The 25,018-nt window shown below is 36.6% G+C and overlaps 1 protein-coding gene across 2 annotated transcripts in view; it reads right to left on the reverse strand.

Moving 5' to 3' along the window:
* The window catches only part of SUCO (SUN domain containing ossification factor), a 73,870-nt gene extending 48,865 nt beyond the window's left edge, over positions 1 to 25,005 (reverse strand). The window contains exons 1-4 of one of the 2 annotated variants that reach the window (XM_007446756.1): positions 24,737 to 25,005; positions 7,118 to 7,226; positions 5,289 to 5,399; positions 2,952 to 3,106 (exon numbers count right to left, since the gene is read on the reverse strand). In XM_007446756.1, coding sequence (XP_007446818.1) covers positions 2,952 to 3,106; positions 5,289 to 5,399; positions 7,118 to 7,226; positions 24,737 to 24,798 — 437 coding nt within the window. In that variant the 5' untranslated portion in view covers positions 24,799 to 25,005. The remainder of the gene's footprint in view (positions 1 to 2,951; positions 3,107 to 5,288; positions 5,400 to 7,117; positions 7,227 to 24,736) is intronic. The other variant, XM_007446757.1, reaches the window with a different exon arrangement.
* Positions 25,006 to 25,018: the final 13 nt, after the last annotated feature.

Here is a 25,018-nt window from a genome sequence, read left to right on the forward strand (position 1 = left end):
CAACGCCTGGTGAATATGGCGGATGAATCAGAACTTCCCAGCTAAGCTGTAACGGTTTTTGCCTGGTCATCAAAGAAACATGCAGTCTTGCGTTATCCTGATGGGAGATTATGCATTTTCTGTTGACTAATGACAAAATGCTAATTAACAATTCCAGACGCTTTTTGTTGAGTGTTGCTTTCAGTTGGTCTAACTGGGAGCAGTACTTGTTGGAATTAATCATTTGGTTTTCCAGAAGGACCTCATAATAGAGGACTCACTTCCAATCCCACCATATACACAACATCACCTTCTTTGGATGAAGACCAGACTTTGGTGTGGTTGGTGTTGGTTCATTTCACTTGCCCCATGATCTCTTCCGTTCCACATTATTGTACAATATCCACTTTTCATTGCCCGTCACAATTTGTTTTAAAAACAGAATGTTTTCATTACATTTAAGTAGAGAATCGCATGCGGAAATACAGTCAAGAAGGTTTTTTCCACTTAATTTATGTGGAACCCAAACATCAGAGTGATTAACATAACCAAGCTGGTGCAAATGATTTTCAATGCTTGATCTGGATACTTTGAGTATGTTGGCTATCTCCCTTATGGTATAACGTTTATTGTTCTCAATTAATGTCTCAATTTGATCTCTATCAACTTCAGCTGGTCTACCCGACCGAGGAGCACCGTCCGGCGAGAAATCTCCAGCATGAAACTTCGCAAACCACTTTTGACATGTTCCATCAGTCACAGCACCTTCTCCATACTCTGCACAAATCTTTTTGTGTGTTTCAGTTGCTTTTTTACCTTTCTTGAAATAATAAAGCATAACAGACCGAAAATGTTGCTTTTCTTCTTTCATCTTCAATATTAAAATGGCTACAAAAAAATTCACCAATTTTGATGTCTTTTTTTAAATGCATGCTGATATGACAGCTGTCACATACATTCTAACAAAACTGCTTCGAATGAAGTTAAAGACAACTAAGTGCTACTAGAGTCATCTTACGGAAAAAAATGAACGAAACTTTTGGCCAACCCAATAGCTAATTACCAAATTTTAAAACAAAATATTATAGGTTAATAACTGATCTTGCCAAAAATAAGATTTTTAAATTATTTATTCTAAATGCATCTTCTCTAATGTTTCATTTCTATTAGTACATTCTACCAATATTAGAATTGTTGCCTATAGTATCAAGAAATCATCTATTATCTCAAAACGCTTCACTAAAATTCTTAAAGCACTTCTGTAATTTCATTTAAAAAATATATACCTTAATATTTTTCTTTACCTCACTCCCATTTCACCAGTCATGTTCAATATAATGAAAAAATAAGATGTACTGTTCAAATACACAGTATCTAGCCTTAAATTCTTTCTAAGCATTTAATATTTAAAAATTTTAAATACTGTCATTATTTCTAAGTATGTCTTCTGTTACCTTGTCCCTTACCAGGGCAAACTCCTAAATGGTAACTGTAACATCTTTGTGTACAACTCCTTCAACCCAGTCCCTTACATTCTTGAAGAGAATAGGTGTCTAAAAAGTGCTTGTGGTTAAAAAAAAAAAAAAATAGTAGTGATGATAAAAATGATGATATTAACTGACACATGTATTTTTACTATGTGCCAGATATTGTCCTATACATTTTATATAAATTAACTCATTTGATAAAGGATATGTTTAATGTAGTATTAAGAGAAGGGAATTTTGTTTTGTTCTTTGTAGTGTGGCTGGAGCTAGGAATATAAAAGAGATTTTCTAAATTAAGGAAACCTTCAACATCACTAATCATCAGGGAAACGCAAATCAAAACCACAATGAGATATCACCTCACACCTGTCAGAATGGCTATTATCAAAAAGTTTACAAATAAGAGAGGCATGGACACTAACAAACGTAAGGTAGATAGCTAGTGGGAAGCAGCCACATGGCACAGGGATATTGGCTCGGTGCTTTGTGACCGCTTGGAGGGGTGGGATAGGGAGGGTGGGAGGGAGGGAGACGAAAGAGGGAAGAGATATGGGAACATATGTATATGTATAACTGATTCACTTTGTTATAAAGTAGAAACTAACACACCACTGTAAAGCAATTATACCCCAATAAAGATGTTAAAAATAAAGTTTACAAATAACAAATGTTGGCAAGGATGTGTAGAAAAGGGAACCCTTGTACACTGTTGGTGGGAATGTATATTGGTGCAGCCACTGTGGAAAACAGTAGGGAGGTTTCTCAAAAAACTAAAACTATGACCCAGCAATTCCACTCCTGGGTACATACCTGAAAAAAACAAAAACACTAATTTGGAAAGATACATGTACCCAATGTTCACAGCAGCATTATTTACAATTTCTAAGACATGGAAACAACCTAAGAGTCTATCAACAGATAAATGGATAAAGAAGCTGTGGTGTATGTATGTATACACACACACACACACACACACACACACATACCCACACAAACAATGGAATACTAGTCAGCCAAAAAAAAGAATGAAATTTTGCCATTTGCAGCAACATGAATGGACTTGGAGGGCATTATGCTAAGTGAAATTAAGTCGGAGAAAGATAAATACTGTATGATATAGCTTATATGTGGAATCTAAAAAATACAACAAACTAATAAATATAATAAAAGTAGCAGACTCACAGATACAGAGACCAAACTAGTGGTTACCAATGGGGAGGGTGGGAAGGGGCAATATAGGGGTGGCAGGGTGGAAGGTACAAAGTACTGGGTGTAAGATAGGCTCAAGGATGTATTGTACAACATGGGGAATATAGCCAATATTTTGTAGTAACTATAAATGGAAAGTAAACTTTAAATAATGTATAAAAATAAAATAGGCATTATTACTTAGATCTGCTATATAGCCTAAATGCCAAATTTGAGTATCAAAGAAATTTTTCTGTCATTATCTAATCATATTTTTTTTTCTTTGTAATGACTTACTCAAGCTTTGAGATTGGAGTGATCCCTGAGGTAGATGAGCTGGAAATATTTTCCACGTTTTCACTGTCCACAACTACACTGGAAGAATCTTCATGTAGATCAACTGTAGGGAGTGTTTCAATCACAGATGGACTTAACTTTTTTGACTCCGTATTCTGTTTTTAAAAAAGTCAGTTATATTTAATGTTGGGATTAATAAATTATCTCTTTAGCTGAAGAGGGTATTATAAAAAGTATGTCTCAAAAGTAACAATATAAATAAATAATGTTCACTAAAAAAGTACTTTTATAAAAATCCTTTCTTCCAACATTACCACCCTAAGGAATATTCATATTTCATATTAAAATACAGGCTCTACACATTTTTCATGGCATTTCATAAACTAGGACAAAGCAGCTTGTCTTTCTTCTTTCTTATTTCCTATTTTATACCAGGACCCACAAAATTTCCCTCTTACTGTAATTAATTAATGCTAATAGCAACACAGAAATCCTATATAAATATATAAAATAGTACAGCGCATAGTTTTTGCCCCTGAGCAGTTTAGAAGACAATGTGTATCAACAAATAACAACACAAGGCATGTATAAATAACATTACAAAGCAATACATGATTCTTGCTTCTCCTTTAAGGCCCGTATGCTCTGGGCCATTCACTGCTCCAAAACACAAACTGAAACGTACTTAATACCTACTCATGTCTGAAAACCTCTTATCAGTACCTCCTCCCCCACAACTAACCCTAAATAGAATTAGCCATTCCCCTTCCTCTATGCCTCCACTTGTTCTCTGTACAGACTTTAATCACAGGATCTATAACACCTCAATTGCCCTTATTTCTTTCTTTCTCTTCAACTACACGATAACTGTCTTGAGTAAGGACTATGTTTTCTTGATCTTCATGTTCCTAGTGCCTACCACAGTATCTAGCACACAGTAGACATTTAATAGTTACTAAATGAATATCAAGTGAGAGGTACTCATGCTCAGTTCAAGGTAAAGAGAAACTAAGGACTACTCTGGACTAGAAGAACTAGGACTCTGAAGAATAGGACAGCCAGTACAGCAGCAGAAAGAAAACATGAGGCAGAGTCAGAAGAATACAGAATAAAATGTGATCATTTGGGGAATTATTTACACTGGAACAAAAAATTCACAAAAGAGTACAAATAGTTTGCATTTTATGATGGAGACTTTGAGAAAAGAACCATTACAATATTATCAAATACTGCATTATCATTCAATATGCATTCAAAATAAAAAAATTAGTAAGATATTTTACACTTTTTTTTTCTTTTACTAAGTCTCCAAAATTGATGTGTATCTTATACTTACAGCAAATCTCACCGTTGACTATCCACATTTCCAATGCTCAATAGCCACAGGTAGCTAATGGCTACTATACTGAACAGCACAGGTCTCTAAGATGCAGTAAGCACTTCAAAGTATTTGAACAAGAGAATACCATAATAAAAATTCAGGAAAATTAACAATGGCTGGACTGTTCAGGATACTCATAAAATTGAAGGGCTACAGAGATCACTTTTCTCTTACTCTTATGCACAAATCTTTTCCAAATGTCCTCCAGAATGCAATAAAATGAAACTTACTATATCTCCTTAGATAACCCAATTAACTCATAAGATAACTCTGGCTGCATTTTTTTTTAAGAGAATTCTCCCTCCTTTTAAGCTGAAATTTGTATTTGTTAATATTTGAGATATTTAGTTTTTCCTTAGTCCTTCTTCCCTCCAGATCAAATATCCCCAGTTCCTTCAGTCGCTCCTGATATTAAATGGCTTCCAGATGCTTCAGCATTCTGATCAGCTTACATTCTGGTCTAGTTTTTAATATCTTTCATAAAATCTGGTATACAAAATGGAAAATGACATTTAGGATGTGATATGAGAGAAAAAGGAAAAAACACACTCGACCTATTGTTTATTAATCCATATTCCACACTAAGTGGTAAAATTTTGGTATCAAAATGCTCTGTGTTCTACATACAAATATGTTAAGTCAGAAAATAATTTCCCCTGACATCTGAAAAACTGAAGAGACAAGATAAACTACAGAGAGACAAAATGGAATCTAGAAGAAAGGAGGACTTACAACCAAACCTATACTACAGAGAAAAGTCACATTTACTACTAAACCTATAATTCCGAATTTTCTCAAAAGTAGTACTCTTAGCAGGTGACTAGTATTAAGGCCAGTTGCATGGTACTACAAAAAGAAAAAAATAAAAATACACAATATGGTGACCAAACAGGTTTTCTGTTTTGTGAAGCAGTTTGAAAAGGCATATCATTAAAAATCAAAGCAACAAAGCTTACTTGTACATTCACAATGTAGTCATCTTTTAACTTGTGTTCTTCTGGAGGAACAGGTAAGCTTGAACCCACTTTTCCCGACAATTCGGCATTGATAGGTCCCTCTCTTTCATCCTATATTGCAACAAAGAAAAGGCCAACGGGTAAAACTGTTTCACAAAACAGTCCTGAAGCAACATTAAAGACCATCTTTCTATACTTTACAACCAAACACTCTACTGTGACTTTAATGTCTTTTATTTGTTTCCATGCTTATTGTCTACCTTCCTGCATTATCCTCCTTACTGCTTCACTTCAAATGTATACTCCATGTGTGCGCTGGTGGTATAGTGATGAGCAGAGCTGCCTTCCAAATATACACTACAGCTGATTTCTTAATAAACACTTTAGTCCTACTACCCAGCACTGTGTGTCAGTAAATACTTGATAAATGAATGTACTTATAGTTCTTTGTGTCATCTCTCTTGACACTCAGTTTCAAATTAGAATTTCAGATATATTGTCCTTAAATTTATCTTCTGGCATATAAGCTTCATAAAAGCAAAGTTCATATTCATCATTATCTAAGCCTGTATAGCATATACTAGGTACCCAAATGTTTGCTAAAAGAATGTTTCCCCTTCCTTAATGCTTTGCTTAAACTCATTCTTACAACATTTAAGTTTTCAAATTTCTCATCAAAGAAGATATTAGCTCTAAATCTTATAGATTGTAGATAGAAGCACACAATTATACTTTATTCGGAGAGATACCCAGCAACAGTCTTCAAAATTTTAACTGCCCCATCCCAGAAATATATCCTGTGTAACTCAGAAATTTAAATAATCTACTCTAAACACAATATCATGCCAAAAATTAAAGAAAACAGCCCAAGCATGTAATTATAAGTTTGTGCATTCACACACACAAACGTACACACAAACATGCATGCACACACACAGCTGAGAAACAATGCAGAAGTCTATCAATAAATAAATGCTTAATAAATTGTGATATACCCATATGACAGAATAAAAATGTAGCTATTCAGAAGATACAGTAACATGCAAAGGTATCCATGAGATATTACTGGGGAAGAGGGGAAATAAATTTGTACAATATTTTTTTAACAACAATTAAAACATTAATTTGTGTGCTATAAAATGATATATCTATAACCACAGAAAATGGTCTGAATGTTTTCACAAGAAACCGTAAATTGTGGTTCCTTTGAGGAGGGGAATGGGATATAAATATGAATATCTTACAGCGGGTATAAATTACAGCTGTAATTTAAAATAAGTATATTGATTTTGGGGGAGGGGGGAGCCAAATCTAGCTAAAGTCAATACTCACCTTTCATCATTTAAAATGATAAAATAATAAATTATTTAGACACCATCAGATTTTTTGGACTCTTGTCTATTCACTCCACACAATTATATAAAACAAAGTATATAGCCACTAATTGCAGACTTTCCCTATAATCCTCATTTCTAATAGTTTTTAATTTATAAGACTGGGGTTTCTTTAGAAACCCTTTACTAGTTAAAGCATTAAAAAGAGAACCCTAGTTTTCTCTCTGAATAGGCACTATTTTTTCTCCTTACTGTAGGGCTAAGGATGTTATTACAACATTCCAATTATAAGCAATAAGAATAAGTATATAAATATCTCAGAGTCACATTAATTTCAGAATTACCTGAGTAACTCCTCATATTATAGCAAAGAAAATTACAAATCTCCACCAAAAATTATGTCAGAGTATTTTTGAAATACTTTTATTCCAAATGTTTTGAGGAAGTCTCAGAAAGCTAATACAAAAATTACACCTTCAACTTCATTTAAGGTACCTTTTTCTGGAATTGTACATCTTCATTTTCTAGTGCACAATTGTCATCTTGAGAGTAGTATGATGACGCTGAAGAACTCTCTTTGCAACATACATGCCAACTGGGAAGCCTGTAAAACATCCACCGTCACCACCACCAAAAAAAAAAGAAAGAAATGAAGAAAAAAAAGTTGTTAAGCCAACACATTCCATACCTGGACTAGAATTTGAGGCAATAAACAGATGGTTCTTATCCTAATGCCCTTGAGAACTTAACAATTTAATGATGAAGACAAATGTAGATAAGACAAAGATTTTTTATTTAATGTCCTAAGAAAACCATAAACAGTGTTATCAGCACTCCAAGTAAGGCATCATGAATCTCATGAAGGTAAAACAGGAAAAACTTCACAAAAGGAGTATCTGATAATTATCACAGAAGGAACAGAGAAAGTTGTCAAAGAGCTAACCTCCTCAGAAAGCATCAACTGCCAATGATATTCTAAATTCTACCAAATATTTAAGAACAGATTAACTCTAAAGCTACCTAAACTATTGATATTTCAAAGCACAGAAGTAAAGCCTCCAAATTATTTTTATATAGGGAACATAACAGTGATATCAAAAATTAACAGAAAGAGCACATACATATAAATACTATAGGTTAATAATATGAAATCAGACACAAAACATCTAAAGAAAATTTTAAAAAGTCTCCAATAACATACCAAAGATATAAAATACCACTGTTATGGTCAAGTAGAGCTTAGCTCCGATATTCAAAAATGGTTCAATATAATATAACCTATTTAGTTTGCCATGCAAAAATATCAAGGAAAAACATCCTCATGATTACCGTCACCAAAAGACATCTGATAAATTTACACAGGCAATAAGATTTTTAAAGTCAATAAAATAGTAATAAGTAAACATTTAACATGGGAAACATATGCATAATACATAAGCCTAAAAGCCAGTATCATACTCAGTGAAGAAACAAAAAAATACCCCTATTTAGATCTGAAACAAGACAAAAATGTCCATTATCACTAGTATTACATAATATAAGGACAAAAGCAGTGTAAAATGGGAAAGGAGACAGTAACATTATCATTAATTGCAGATAATGATTTTATATAGGTGGTAAACTAAAAAGAAACACCTATTAAAAGAAGTCTTGGAAAAATAAAAGAAGTCTTGGGTATAAAATTGTATTCCTAGGTATAAAATTAAGAAAGAAATCAACAGACTCTCTACTCAAATCATCACCACCAGTTAAAGATTTAACAGAAGAAAAGTCCCTGTTTATAATGGAAACAATAAAATACTAAATATAAACAGTGAGAAATGTTCTATACATATACTAGTACATATTCTATGTTGTTAATAGTAGAAATGGTTGAAATTGCCATTATTCATAATTCTTTAAGTTGAAAAAAAGAAGTCAATTTTACACAATTTAAGGTAACAGTATGGAAGATCTGAAAACCACATACTGAAGTGGCAAAAAAGGAAACTTAAAAAATTAGACAGACTGACTCTAAACTTTATATAAACAGAATAGTCAAGAAGATTTTAATGTGGGGAAACTAGACATCTAAGAAACCACAACAATCACAACAATATGATAGTGAGATGAGAGAGGAAAAGGGAATCCCCAGGGTGACTGGAAAAAGAATTCCTAGGATGACAGCTGTACGTACACAAAGAACAGAGGGCAACCATACTAAATTGGAGGTCATCAGAAGCTCTGGAAGAGTCTTCTTTAGGAGGATGAAATTAACAGCACAACTGATGAGTCTGAAAATTTCAAGAACAGATTTACATAACTGGCAGATAATTTGTAACTAAATAGAAAAATAAGCAAACATAACAAAACAAGTCAAATATTAGTACCATGAAAAAGGAAAAGTAGAACAGAAAAGGGAAAAGTAATCATGTTTTACTACACAGCTCAGTTGTATCATTTATAGTCATAATATAAACACTGAATACTGATCTAACCCAAATTATGACTAAACTGTATTACTAGCATGTGCTTAAGAGAATCTGATCATCTGTAGTAAAATACCTAAAACTGACACTAAAAGCAATTATTTTAGAGAGAAAGAGGTAAACATAAAATTCATCAGCCAAGAGATAAAAGTGGTTTCCTTGAAAGAAATAATGGGGAAAGAGGGATGAGGGAATGGCTTATTTGCAAAAGCAAACAAAACAAAATCCTTTTAGAGCTATCTGACTTTTTGATATGAATACATCATTTTGATAAAAATTAAAACCAAAAAGAAAAATAGAGAAGAGCAAAGTACATAATAATATATACATATAGTATGCTACCATGTGTGCATATGTGTACTAAAGGCACCTGTATGTGCATAAATTTCTTTGGAAGAATTAAAAAGAAAAGAAAAAAAAGCACCACCTTGGTTGCCTCCAGGGTAGAAAACTGAGTGACTGGGTGACAGGATAATGGATATTCTTCACTCTATAATACTCTATGTCTTTTGAACCACAAGAATATATTACTTATTCAAAATTTCATACAGATATATCATTATTTATTAAATATTTCTTTACTGATAGACTTTTGTACTGTTTCTCAGCTGTGTGTGTGTACCCATGTGTGTTTGTAGGTGCATTTGTGAGTGTATATATACACATATTTGGGACAGCAAAAAGTTTCAGATATTCAAAACTGTGGGTTTTAGAATTTTGGAGATTATGCCCCCTTATTTTCTATATTCCTTTCTATACTTTCGGAATTTCTACCATGAGCACATACTAGTTTTATCATCAAGAATTCTGCACGTGTATGTGTATATGTGTGTATAAATCCTAATATTCACAGTTAATGTGAAGATGGCCAAAAGACATTAAATCTCATGATCCTTACTTTTAGTGTCATAAAATCAAATCCCATTACCCAAAGTTAGGAGTTTTTTGGGTGAGATTGGCATTTGAATCAGTGGACTCAGTAGACTGCCCTCCCCAATGTAAGTGGGCATCATTTAATCCTTTGAGAGCCTGAAATGAACAAAAATCCGAAGAATTTGTCCTTTTTTCCTCTGCTCGCTATTTGAGCTGAGGCATCTCATCTTCTCCGGCCCTTTAACTGGGATTTATATCTTCAGCTCTACTGGTTAATAGGCCTTCAGACTTGGCCTGAATTAACCACTGGTATTCCTCGGTCTCCAGCTTTCATATTGCAGACTGTGGGTCTTCTCAGCTCCCATAATCGTGTGACCCAATGCCTCATTTTACACACACACACACACACACACACACACACACACACACACACACACACACACACAGAGTTGGTTCTATTTCTCTGAAGAACGCGAATACACCTGACATTAATACAGACTATACATTCTTTACCTATCTACCCTATTCCTCCGGCTTTATCAATAGTATCACTTAAATACCTCTAACATATCAGTCCCTATTTAAGGACAGATATTAATTAAGGACAGACCTGTAAAGATAACCTTAATTTTGTGTATAAGAAAAAGCCTAAAATAGATAAAATTTATCACCAACTAATAACTGTCAAGGAATTTTAAATTACCAAAGTAAAATGAAATAACCCAAACCCACTCCAACTCTACTGAAGAAGAATGAATCTCTATAATGGGGTCTTTACTTTCAACAAGTTCCCCCAGGTGAATTAGATATGCATGCCCCCTCATTAAGAATCAGTGGGTCACATTACAATGGCTGAGGGCACTTTGTTGCATGATTAAATGGGTCTCATTCCATACTACTTAAGCAAGTTTCAAAAACTGTACTATGAAAATCCCAAGCCTGATGAGTTTCAAAACTTTTAAGAAGTTCAGCACCACAAATCACATCAAGATAAATGGCAGTCTGTGAGCCTCTGACACTCTCCCTCAGTTCAAAATGAGTACTCCCCTCTACTATTTGTAAGTTGATTCTGTGCCATGTATATCCTCTACACTTAAACTCTTTGAGAATCAATTCCATATTCCTAACTATTGATACTTTAGCCCCTCCCTACAAAGCCAAAACCTGCAAACATTATGTGCTTAATAAATACTTATTAAATGAATAAGGGTTCTGAGGGGAACTGTTTTGTAGCAAGTAGCAGAAAGGAAATTAGGTCACTTTTCATTCCTCTACCCATCAGCCCCATCACCTCCACCACTACCACTCCCCAGCTTGCCCACCCACCCACCCACCACCCCTTCACACACACACAAACTCAAAAAACAGAATCTGGAAACTAAGAGGACATTTATCCCTTTTTGCCAATTCCTCCCCAATAATGTGGCATGGATTCACCATTCATATAGAAAGGTATTAACTTTCTGAGTAAATGTAATTAAAAGTCTTGTAAAATTCACATTTGAGTGTCATTTAGGATAGCAACAGCTAACAACATTCTAAAGCCTGGAAACAAAATTATGCAGAATAATCCTTCGGTTAAAGAGGAAACAATAGGGAACATTACAAAACACTGTGGCAGAAGACTACAGGTAGAAATTGGTGGGATGCCAGTAATGCTGGTAAGACAGCAGCAGGAAAACTCTGCTTCTGAGCACATTTGGAGACACTGAATACAAAAGAGCTAATCTTTCAACTCAAGAAGACAAAGGACTGTAAATCTAAAGAAAAAAGGAAGACTATAAGGACAGAAATCACTGAAATAAAAACCAAAAAAAAAGCAAAGATTAAGAAAACCAAAAGTTAGTTCTTCGACGAAAATATTAAAAAGATAAACCTCTGGAAAAACCGATAAAGGAGAGTTGGTGACGTGAATTAACAAAATATGTTCTAAAAGCATGAAATAACCACAAACAAAACATATTTTTTTAATTATAAAATATTACCAGCTATATATACTAATACATTTGAAAACTCAGAAGAAATGGATGTTTCTAGAAAAATAACAAAATTGGCACAAAGTACACAAAAATTGGAATTAATTGATGATAATTAAAGAAATCTGAGTGGATTAATCAACACCATACACAGAGAAAAAGGAAATCCCACTCTTTTTTCCCCCACTTTTTATTTGGAAATAGTTTCAAACTTTCAGAAGAAATGCCAACATAGCACAAAGGACATCCACAAACTCTTTGCCCATATCAACCTATTGTTAACATTTTGACCCATTGGTTCCATCATTTGCCATTTGCTCCTGGCAAGCACATAGCCCTCCCTCTCTCCCCACTCCATGTAATTTATCTCTAAATATCTTCTGTATGTATTTTTTCAGAATAAGGATATTCTCTCACACAACGATGCCACAATTATCAACCTCAGTAAATGTTACATTGACACAATAATCTATGTCCCCAGTAGTGTCCTTACAGCATTCCCCCTCTCCCCACCTCAAGTACAGAATCGAGTGTAAGACCATATCCTGCATTTTTCATGTGCCTTCAGCCTCCTTTAACCTGGAATAGTTCTTGGCCTTCACCTTATGTGGCACCGACATTTTGAAGGACATAGTCCTTTTATTTTGAAATAATATGGTCCTTTTTTGAGGTTTGTCTGATGTTTCATCACGACCAGATTCAGGTTATGTATTCCTGGCTGGAAGCCTTCATAAGCGATGTTGTGTCTTTCTCAGGGTATTATATCCAGAAGCATGCGATATCCATCTGTTTTGGCGCTTGCAATTCCACTTTTAGGTACTTCTTAAGAGAAATGAAAACTATGTGTACAAAAATGTCCCCTGTAGCTTTTACTCCTAATAGCCAAAAACTGGAAGCAGCCCAGATGTTCCAACAGGAGAATGTAAACAAACTGTAGTATATTCATACAATGTACTATTTCTCACAATAAAAAGGAATGAATTACTAATGAATGAAACAAGATAGATAAATCTTGGAAGCATTACACTGAGTGAAAGAAGCCAGACACCAGAATAAATACTGTATAATTCCATTTAAATAAAATTCCAGAATTAGCAAAACTATCCATGGTGATAGAAATCAAATCACCGGTTGCTTCAGGGAATTCTGTAGAATGGGACATGAAAAAACATTCTGGAGTGATGGAAATGTTCCATATCTTGATGGGGTGTGAGTTACACAGATGTACGCATTTGTCAAAACTGATCCAACTATACAGTTGATAACATATGTGCATTTCACTATATGTAAATTATTTCAATTTAAAAATATAAGCAAAAAAGTCAATATTTTCCTCCCCAGCAATAACAAAACAGAAAATAAACTATTAGCAATAACAAAAATTATAAAATAATTTATAGAAATTAACCTTAAAAATTACAAACACTTATAGAGAAAAAGTGTTAACTCTAATAATGACCATAAAATGAAGAGCCAAATAAATGAAGATCTAATATGTTCATGGATGGAATGCTACTAACAGCAGAGTAAAGACAGCAATTCTCCCCAAAGTAATTCACCACTCAAATATAACTCCTATCAAAATACCTGAAGGGGGACTTCCCTGGTGGTCCAGTGGTTGAGAATCCGCCTTCCAATGCAGGAGATGCGGGTTCAATCCCTGGTTGGGGAACTAAGATCCTACATGCCACAGGGCAACTAGCCCCGCATGCTGCAACTACTGAGCCCGCACGCTGGAACGAAAGATCCTGCGTGCTGCAACTAAGACCTGACGCAGCCAAAACAAAAACAAAAAAAAAACCCTGAAGGATCCTTACTGTATAGGACAGGAAACCCTACTCAACACTCTGTAATAACCCATATGGGAAAAGAATCTGAAAAAGAATAGATATATGTATACGTATAACTGAATCACTTCGCTGTACACCTGAAACTAACACAACATTGTAAATCTACTATACTCCAATATAAAATAAAAATTAAAAGAAAATCCTAAAGACAAAAACAAACAAAAACACCTGAAGGATCCGAATGTTCTAAATATGATATGGAAAAACCGGTCTAAGAATAACTATATTAACAAAAAAAGCAAAGACAAGTGTTTCACCTTGCCAGATAATTAAGATTTACTACAAAACCACCCTAATTCGTCTGTAGTACTGGGAGCGCAAAAGACAAGCAACTGGAACAAATACTCCCAAATGCATTTGTTGGCATAAAGTCTCTCATTAGAAGCAGCCTGCACACGAAGGGCTCGATAAATACCCATTGAATGAATGCATAAATGACATCAGGCCTTCCTGAGGCATCTGCCACATCATTAACTACGTAGAATTCACTTAATGATGATTCTAGTAACTAAAACAAGCTTCTAAAAGTGTTCAGTGGAAAAAAGTAGGAAAAAGAATGAGATTAATAGCATTATACCCTGTATGTAAATTTTAAAACATATAAACAAAACATTATTTTGGAAGAAAACACAAATATATGAAGTAAATACCTGAAGGTCAACTGGAAAAACACATCAAATATACTCTAGGGTAAATGCCTAACATGGGGGAGATAGGAATGAAAATGAAGATAGAAGATAAAAGAGTAATGGTGTAAAATGAAGGAAAAAGGGGGACCCATACAGAAGGTGGCATAAACAGAGTATGATCAATCCAATCCTAAATATCTGATGTCTCTAGAAGAAAAGTCTGTTTTTTTAGTGTGTCAGGCAGCTTAGATTAAAATATTAATCTAACTTTTACAAATAAACTAAAGCTCAGAAGTTAACTGGCCCAAAGTCACTCACTTTGTGACTACAAATCTAGATCTACCTCTCCAAAGCCTACGATCTTTCTCTAGTGCTACATTTCTTATTTAGTACTCTCTGGTCAATAGATAAATGAAAAGAAAGGTGAGAAAATAACACTAATCCACTCCCTTAAGAACTGATGTTAGTCATGGCTAGTTACAGCAGAACATAAAAATATAACAACTATTACAAGGGAGGGGCAATATTTACCTCTTGATTTAGAGGAGATTTAGCCACAAGAGATAAATACAAAGCTTTGTAGTGTAGTGGCTAGGGCATGGACTTCAGAGTCAAAAGACCCAAGTGTTAATCCCAGGTGCATTCTCTTGGACAAATTATAAAACCTGTATGTCTCCACTGTAAAATGGGAAAATGAAATAATGCATGTGCAATGCTTAGCCCGGCTTAGAATATGCACTCAAATGTTAGCAATTGTTATCAGCTACTATCCTTATCTTCTTTCATTTATCAAATTCCAGACTAGTGTAAACAGTTGTCCCTAGGTATCTTGGTTCCAGGACCCCCTGCAGATAGCAAAATCCACAGATGCTCAAGTCCCTTGCAGTAGGCCCTCAGTATCCCTCCTCAAATCGAAATGGGCTGAATGGTTTGAAACATACAAGTATGAGGCTACTCCAGCTTCCTGTATCCCTTCTGGCTGCAAAACAAATGTGTATGAGCTCACACTTACCACTCTCCAAATACCTTCTATTTCCACTCACAAAAACTTATCAATCACCTCTCTTTTGAAAACAAGGCCCTTCTCTCAATTTTCAAGCTTTTCAGGCTATCTGAGACTTTTATATTGCTGACCATTCAAATGACCTCCTTAAACCTCTTTCCACCTTCCCTAGTTTCCGCTCTCAGAGCTTTACTTTGCTTGTCACCTTTGTTTGTTCTAAGTATCTGAAGAAACTCCATGTTCAAAGCTTCTGTTTCAAAAATGATCCCCTCTATGAGGACAGCTCCAGCCCAAATCTCATTTTCAGTGAAGTCTGCATTTAAGTGCCTACATAACGTTTCCACTAGGGTATTCTACTCGCCTCAGCTAACATCTCCTTTTCCTTTAAAACTCTTCGCAACTCTTCCAGTTCTTTTTTAACACCTCCAATTCTTCTAGTTGCCCAAGTTAAAAGAAAAAAAATTAACTCCTCTTCTCTCTTTGAACTTTACTTCACAGATTCATCATTTTAGACCCTAGAATTTATTCTCTCAACCACAGTAGGCTCCAAGAAAGCAGCTACTTAGCTTCTGTTTTGTCTGCCAGAATCTTGCACAGAAGGCAGCACATAGAAAAGCCTCAGTAAACATCTCTTGACATTGAGATGGACAACAGAAAGGTGGTGTTGAAGACCAAGAGCTGGTTAGAGGCAAACTAAAACCCAGTTCTTCTGAATCATAGCCCAATGCTGTTTCAACTGTACTGCATTGCCAACTTGCCAACCTATCACCAAACCAGATCATTTACTTCCTCAAAATCTCTGCTCAATGAACCCTCTGCATTTCTACTGCCAAGTCCTTGTTATGAAAAACTTCAACTATTCCAATTGCTTTTCATTTAGTATTCATCCCTCCAGCCTTTCTCTGTAACACAATGATGTCAAAATAACACTCTCCAAACACCACTTCTCTTGCTGGATCTTTACTGCCTTACTCCTTAGTTTAGCTTGCAAAACCCATCACAATTTCCAGAATACACTCAGCCCTCCGCATCCACGGGTTCCAAATCTGGGTAGAGGGAGGGCTGAGTGTACTAGGCCATTTTACATAACAGACTTGAGCATCACAGGTTGGGTCCTGGAACCAATCCCCCACGGATACCAAGGGATGACCTTAGCTTTTATTTTCTACTCAGGCTTGTCTGCTTACTATCACTTCCACCCATATCAAGTACATCGTCTCTTTTACTCATAACCTTTCTCATTTCTCCTAACAATTAAGTACTATCTGCCCACTGCAGGCAGGCAAGCAGACACACACACACAAGCTAGGGAAAGGCCACTATTGATATTAGCAGCACCAGTGTATCTTATTTCAGTTCATGAAGCACCTGTATTCCACAGAAGTAAGGTATATTAACCACACATGTCATTTCTCTTAAAACCAAGTCTTCCTTGACAACTCCAGTCCAGTTTTTCCCTTTCTTAAGAAACTACTAAACAATTCAGCTCTTTGTATTGTTCACTAATGTTCAAATCAGATATCTTAGAATATTAAAAGTGCAAAAGAAAAATCTCAGAATTCATTTAATTTAGCAGTAATGACTGGAATGCACAAAAGAGTATCCCAAACTTAACCAAATCTCCAAGGTAAGTGCCGTAGGCATGTTTGTTTTCTTTTTTTAAAGCTTCATGAATAATTCTATTATTCATTCCTTGTAGAGCCAATCCAGTCAGCCCCATTTTTTAGATTAAAAAATTGACAAACAAAGAAAAGGTAAAGAAACTTGCCTAAGGCCACCTCCCAGCCTACAGGCAGCAGAGAGCAGTGGTTAAGAGCACAGGCTCAGATTCAGGTTACTTAAATTCCATCTCACTGCTTACTGAGAATGTAGGCAAATTGGTTAATTTCTTTGTATCTTTCTTAATCTCTTTAAAATGGTGTGTCTATCTCAAAAGAGTTTAATTAGGACAAAATGAGTTAGTGTATATAAAGCACTTAGAACAGAAATAAGTGCCCAGAAAAGCTGCTCAACATCACTAATTATTAGAGAAATGCAAATCAAAACTCCAATGAGGGGCTTTCCCTGGTGGCGCAGTGGTTGAGAGTCCGCCTGCCGATGCAGGGGACACGGGTTCGTGCCCCGGTCCGGGAAGATCCCACATGCCGCGGAGCGGCTGGGCCCGTGAGCCATGGCCTCTGAGCCTGCGCGTCCAGAGCCTGTGCTCCACAACAGGAGAGGCCACAAGAGTGAGAGGCCCGTGTTCCCCCCAAAAAAAAAAAAAAAAAAAAAAACCTCCAATGAGGTATCACCTCACACCAGTTAGAATGGGCATCATCAGAAAATCTACAAACAACAAATGCTGGAGAGGGTGTGGAGAAAAGAGAACTCTCTTGCACTGCTGGTGGGAATGTAAAGTGATACAGCCACTATGGAGAACAGTATGGAGGTTACTTAAAAAACTAAAAATAGAATTACCATATGACCCAGCAATCCCACTACTGGGCATATACCCGGAGAAAACCATAATTCAAAAAGACAGATGCACCCCAATGTTCACTGCAGCACAATTTACAACAGCCGGGTCATGGGAGCAACCTAAATGCCCATCGACAGACGAATGGATAAAGAAGATGTGGTACATATATACAATAGAATATTACTCAGCCATAAAGAGAAATGAAATTGGCTCATTTGTAGAGACGTGGCTGGATCTGGAGACTGTCATACAGAGCAAAGTAAGTCAGAAAGAGAAAAACAAATATCGTATATTAATGCATATATGTGGAACCTAGAAAAATGGTACTGATGAACCGGTTTGCAGGGCAGAAATAGAGACACAGATGTAGAGAACAAACGTATGGACACCAAGGAGGGAAAGTGGCCACGATGGGGGGTGGGGGGTAGGGGGTGGGATGAATTAGGCGATTGGGATTGACATGTATATACTGATGTGTATAAAATGGATGACTAATAAGAACCTGTTGTACAAAAAATTTAAAAAAAGAAATAAGTGCCCAATAAATGTTCACTGTCAATACTGGAAATAAAGGATTACAGCCAAGATCTAACTTAGTTTCATGCCCTTTCCACTACACCAGTACCTACCTATATTTTGACAAGCAGCTTGTATACTCCTGAGGGCAGAGCTCAAGTCTCCTGCTTCTTCAGCCACCCCCACCACACCAAATACATTGTTGGCAACAAAATAATATTGATATTTTGAACAGATGTATGGATTCCTACTTCTGAACTCTGATACCTCAGCCTAGGATCCTACTTCTGCCAAAGCACCCAGGATGAATGAATAATAAGAACTTACATAATAGGGCTTACTGTGAGCAAAGCACTGTTCTAAGCAATTTACACATTTTCTCCTGTTATCGATTTCAAATACTCCATAACAAGAAATATAGGGCTTCCCTGGTGGCGAAGAGTGGTTGAGAGTCCGCCTGCCGATGCAAGGGACATGGGTTCGTGCCCCGGTCCGGGAAGATCCCACATGCCGCAGAGCGGCTGGGCCCGTGAGCCATGGCCGCTAAGCCTGTGCGTACAGAGCCTGTGCTCCGCAACGGGAGAGGCCACAACAGTGAGAGGCCCCCGTACCACCAAAAAAAAAAAAAGAAATATAAAATAAGCTTAGTACTTATGAGCCACGTTAATGCTACAAAACATTTTCTACCAAAGCTAGTTGTTACTTTTACGGAAAATATAAAATAATTTTAACTAGTGATTCATTACAAAAACAAAGTCCTAAAATAAAACCAAATTTTCTTTCAAAAATTTCGGCATTTATGAAACTAGTCTATCGCAAAGGATTGACATTCCTATACTACAAATACTCAAAAGCAATTTCCATTCCCTTGAGACAGGTACAATTTTATTTTTGGAATCTACTTTAAAATATGGTCTTGAAAACAAAACAGGTAACATACACCTGGCACTAAAGTACAATCGGCAACATGTACATTTTCAACAAAGAGTATTTAGTTTCTTACTAAAGTATTTTAAACATATAAATGTTTCTACCTAACAAAATGTTTGTGGATATCTATCCACAAGATATTGTGGATATCTATCAACTCTCTCCTAGTATGACTGCCACGTTAGGGCTCCCTGTCTCTAATGTCTGTCCTTTCCAATCCACTCTATCCCCCTAGTGATCTAACTAAAAGATCAATCTGACCTCACTCTCCGGTTTCTCCCATTTAAACTAATTCACTAATTCTCCTCTCAGTCAGGTTAAAATCAGAGTTCACCTGCACAATAATCAAGTCCCTTCAAAACCTGGCTCTAACCTCCCTTCCCATCTCTCTCCACCAACAGGAATCTTTCCTCTGCCTGAAACAAAATTCTCCCATCTTGAACTAGCCATTCTGCAAAGCATTTTATGGATGAGAACTGAGGCTCATAGAAATAATCTGTCGGAGGACACACAGCTAGTGATAGACTGTTATCTAGAATACAAAGTCTTCCTTTCGAGTTTCTAAAGACCTTTTAAACTATTTTTGGTACCTATTTGTCAAATGTATGAGAATTGTTTGAATGTCAGGCTCTTCTCATTAGCTCTATATATGAGCTTCTTCTTTCGGGTTCGGGAAGAAAAAAATAGATTTTTTTAGTCTTAAAAAATAAATTAAACCACTCTGCTGGGGGATGCTGATAATGGAGGAAGCCGTGCACGTGTGGGCGCAGAGAGCAAGTACTAAAGGTAATCTCTGTACCTTCTGCTCAATTCTGCCATGAACCTAAAACTGCTCTAAAAAATAAAGGCTATTTTTTAATTAATTTAGCTTTATCAAGATTAATATAAGGATTCACACTTGATCTGAAGGTCAGCTGGTCATAACAGCAGAGACTATATAGTCAGAAACCTGAGGAAAGAACAGAAGTCCCACAAACAGTGGGCTTTACTTCCAGCGCATTGTGAGGCACTGCAATTTATGTGTGCTCAATGAAGCAAATTTAGGGATTATATTATTTAGTTTTAACTAAACTGACTCTCACAACATGGAGAAGTAGCTTTGAAAAAATTCCTGCAAAGACTGCAAAGATAATAATAATGCAAGCACAAGCCAACAAGAAAATAGCAGCGCTAAATACAAGCTATTATTCATCCATATTCTGATGTAAAATAATCTAGTCAATCACACACCTCTCACCAAACTACTACTTTTTAAATAAGAACAAAAAGGTCTGTTAACATAAAGTTTTAGACTGTTTATTTTCTTTCTCATCTTTCTTAATCATCTAATTTGTGTAATTTATTAGGTATACCAATATGCTATTAGTATACTAATACCATATTTACATATGTATAAATCTTATAAACAATTAATTACATATTAAAGGTGCATGCACAATGCTTTTCTGATGGGGGGGAATACAAAAAAATTTGAATATCCACCACTTAAGGCACTGACCAAGTCTTTTTTTTTTCCTCTTTAGGGTGGTCATCAATCTTCCTAGTTTGCCAGGACCAAGGGGGGATATGCTAGGCTGCATAATGGCCCCTCCAGAGATGTCTTGAGTCCTAATCCCTGAATATGTTGCCTTACGTGGTAAAAAAGGTCTTTGCAGAAGTGATTAAATTAAGGAATTTGAGATGGGGAGATAATCCTGGATTGTCTGGGTGGGCCCAGTGTAATCACAAGAGTCATTGTAAAAGGAGGCAGGAGGATCTGTCATTAGTAGATGTGAAGACTGAAGCAAGAGGTTGGAATAATCCGAGGAAGGAGCCACAGAATATAAGCAGCCCCTAGAAGCTGAAAAAGTCAAGAAGCAGACTCTTCCCTTAGAGTCTCAAGAAGGAACCAGGCCTGCTGACACCTTGACTTTAGCCCAGTTAAGACTTATTTTGGACTTCTGACCCCCAAAACTGTAAGATAATAAATGTGTGTTGTTTTAAGTCACTAAATTTTTGGTAACTTGTTACAGCAGCAATAGGAAACTAACATAATGGGATTCCTGGGACTTAGGACTTTCATTGCTAAAACCAGGATAAGTTGGTCACCCTATTTTCACATTTTCAATGCCCATAACAACATCTGGTACTTAATGAACATGAGAAAAACTTTTGTTGAATGACTTTATGATGAAACGTATAGATAATGTACCCTTACTATTTTACAAAGATCTACCATATATGTTATCTCATGTTATCCTCCTAACAACCCTGTGGGGTGTGAATGAATTAGTTTCCCCACTTTTAGGATATAAGGACTAAGGTTCAAAGAAATTACAAAACATGTCCAAGGATGCAGACCTAGTAAGTGATGGAGCTGTATCTACAATATAGGTTTCCTGACCTACAGTCAAAGGATTACAGTAGTCAGGATCCCATGAATCAGGAGGCCTAGGTTCAAATCCAAGCTCCAAAACTTAATAGCTGCTTTACCTTAGTCAAGTTATTTAACTTCTCTACTTCCTTAACTATAAAATGTAAAAGTAAATTATCAATAATACTAATAGGGTTGTGAAGATTAAAGGTGCTAAAATGTGCAAAGTACACACCACAGGTTTGTCAGATAGTTGACAATAAATAATAGCTATCATAATTATTCTTACCACAGCTATAGTACATTTATGCCTAAAATACTCTGTACTATTTGGTAAAGAATCACATGAAGTATGCAAAAGGAAAAAATAGCAACCAGAATGAATGATAAGGATAGGATGAGTCTTTTGTGAAAGTAATCTAAGGTTAGGACTCCAGGCTGGAAAGACAAAAGGAGAGGGGAGACATAAGCAAGATCTATAAATATGTGACAGTATAAATAAAGTGATTGCAAAATTCAGTCATATTTGTAGGATGAGGAGTTTAGAAACTTATAGAGTATTGTAGTATAAACACATAGCAGTCATAAATGTACAAAATGGTATACGGCTTAAAAAAGAAATGGATCACAAAATCTTGGAACACTTTATAAATGACAGAAACAAAAATGACTCTTTGCAAAACTTGCCAAACCCTACAAGGGCATTAGGCTAAGGGAGAATGGAGATGTTGAGAAATGACCTAACAGACCATCTTGTAGCAAGAGTTAGATCTCCAGCTGAGTCAGTGACATAATTTAATTATTCCAATTTCCCAAGGAAGAACAGCCTCAAAAGACACAACTACCCTCTGCCAATCACACCACACACCACTTCTCTTCCCTGATGTCATCATCACCCTTCCAAAATATTCCCAAGCCTTAATATCCTATAATGCCTTTACATGGCCTCAGTAAAGAACAATGAAAATATCTTAAAATTTAGCAGCGCAAACAAATCTCAAAACAAACTAACCCAACTGTTTCTTAAACAAAAGTTTCTTAAACTTTGCACTATTTACTTAATCCCTCAACATCCATTTTTCACTGTGAAAGTCAACAAACTTTACAGAACTTTATGACTATTATTTTCAATACTAGGCTAACTGATTTTTTTTCTTCCCCTAACAGGTCATGATCTCCTCACTACTTCCAATGAATAAAGTTGAGAAACCATATTGAGGTCAGCTTAAGCAAAAGACAGCCCGAAATTAAACAAAGTAATAGAAGCATGGTTAATTTAAATCTGCAAATGATTTTAAAAACCACACTGTAATGCTTGATTTCACTGCCACCAGCCAATTAATTTTTTTAAAATCATGTTTAAGGGTAGAAACTTGCAACTGGTAGATAAGTTAGTCCTGGAGATCACAGTATAGTGAGTATAGACAACACTATTGTATTATAATTATCAACTTGCCAAGAGACCAGATCTTAATTATTCCCACCACAAAAAGAAATGATTATGTGATGTGATAGAGATGCTAACTACTGCTACAATGGTAACCATATTACATTATGTAAATGCATCAAATCAACATGTTGTACACCTGAAATTTACACAATGTTATATGTCAAGTATATTTCAACTAAAAAAAAAAAAATCAGAGATCCTGGTGTTTTAAACTTGAATGAAAAGTGTAACCTCTTTGCTGTCTCAACCATTTCAGAAAGTGATGAAGAATAACATGGCCTAAAGATGGGCAAGATCAAGTAGAAAGAGGAAAGAAAAAACATATATAACCTACAAACAACAGCCCCAGAAAGAAGTGGATATGAACACAAGGTTTCTGTATCTCATGTACAAATTTAAATTTAAAATGAGGTGAGTGGACTCATCTCCTACATGCACTTCTTGGTAACCAACATGATACTAAAAAGTAGAAGGTGAGATAACATTGGTCTCATTAAAGAGTTCGGAATGAACGTCAAGAGGCCAAATTTCTTGCTCCCTAAAACGTTTATCAAACTGCCAATCAAAATTCTTCAGCCAGGCAAGTGTTTTCTTTTCTTCTTATTTACATATTATTTTCTGTGAGCAACAACTCTACAACTTCAGTGTCTTTGGAATCCATTAGGCACCCACATAAATGAAAAAAATTGTTGGTGTTTTGCAGAAATAAGCTAAACAAGAAACTTAGTTTATCTAGATTTTAATGTAACAGCAAATCACTTTGACTGAAGAAGCATCTTTACAGTCAGCAAATGTCACAGATCTCTGAAGAAACTCGCTCGGAGGGCAGAATGGATTTTCCAAGTACAGTAGTAGCGATCCTTTGACTGACAAGCTTTCTCTTCTTCAAAAAACCCCAAATGTGCCAGGGACTAACAGAAACTCCACAAACTTATAGACAAAGCACTCTTCCCGCCTTCAAAATGCAGGACTTATCCTTCCATTACTACGGGACATTATCCAAGCCACACTACCAGAAACCCCTGTACACACTACACCCTAAGACACTGTCTGCTAAACAGCTTATCATCTACCCCTTGAAAAAGTGCTTCATAACGCCTCCCAAAAGTCTCGAAGAACAGCAACCCCAAGTGTACCCGAGGCCAAAGACTAGGAGAGAAAGGTCCAGGAGAACCAGTGCTCGTACATTAGTCACCTTTTTAAAATTGCCTGTGGGGAACACATCACATCCGACATACCTTAGGCCCTTCCCACACCATGAAAACAAGTGGCTGCTACTAAGGCCGAGCAACTTGCCCAGCCTCTATCTGAACACTTCCCACACACAATCCACCATCACCAAGGGCCAGGGTAACCGGGTACAAAGGCACCCAGGCGCCTCCCTCTCCCACTCAGTCTCTGTAAATTCCAAAACGGACCACGAAAACCTCCGCAGAGAGGGCTGCCAGGCCAGCCCGCCGAGGAGTCACGGAGTAATCGGTTTGTCGCTTCCTAGGAGCCTTGGAGACCCGCACCCTAAAAGCCGGGATGATTTGGGGGTGTGACCCGGGCCGCTCCCTGCCCCCCACTCCGCTCACGGGAAACTCCCGTGTGGTCGCGGCTACTCACCAGACCAGGGAACACAGAGAGAGGAAGGAGACTAGGGCCAAGGCCCGCCGGTACTTCTTCATCTTCTCCTCCTTCTTCCCCCTGCCAGAAGGCGGCACATCCTCTCGGCAGCTGCTACTGCCGAGGCCAAGATGGAGGAGCCGGAACAGGAGAGCGAGGATGAGACCGAGAGTCCGAAGGGCTGCGGCGCTGGAGGAGCGCCTCCTGAGCGGCTCGCACGCTGGCCGCTCTCTCCCAGGGGCCCACAGCGGCGCCGACGGGTGCGCTTCACAGGAGGCTTCC

The sequence above is a fragment of the Lipotes vexillifer genome, unplaced genomic scaffold (assembly GCF_000442215.2).
Source record: "Lipotes vexillifer unplaced genomic scaffold, Lipotes_vexillifer_v1.1 scaffold685, whole genome shotgun sequence".
Lineage (NCBI taxonomy): Eukaryota > Metazoa > Chordata > Mammalia > Artiodactyla > Lipotidae > Lipotes > Lipotes vexillifer.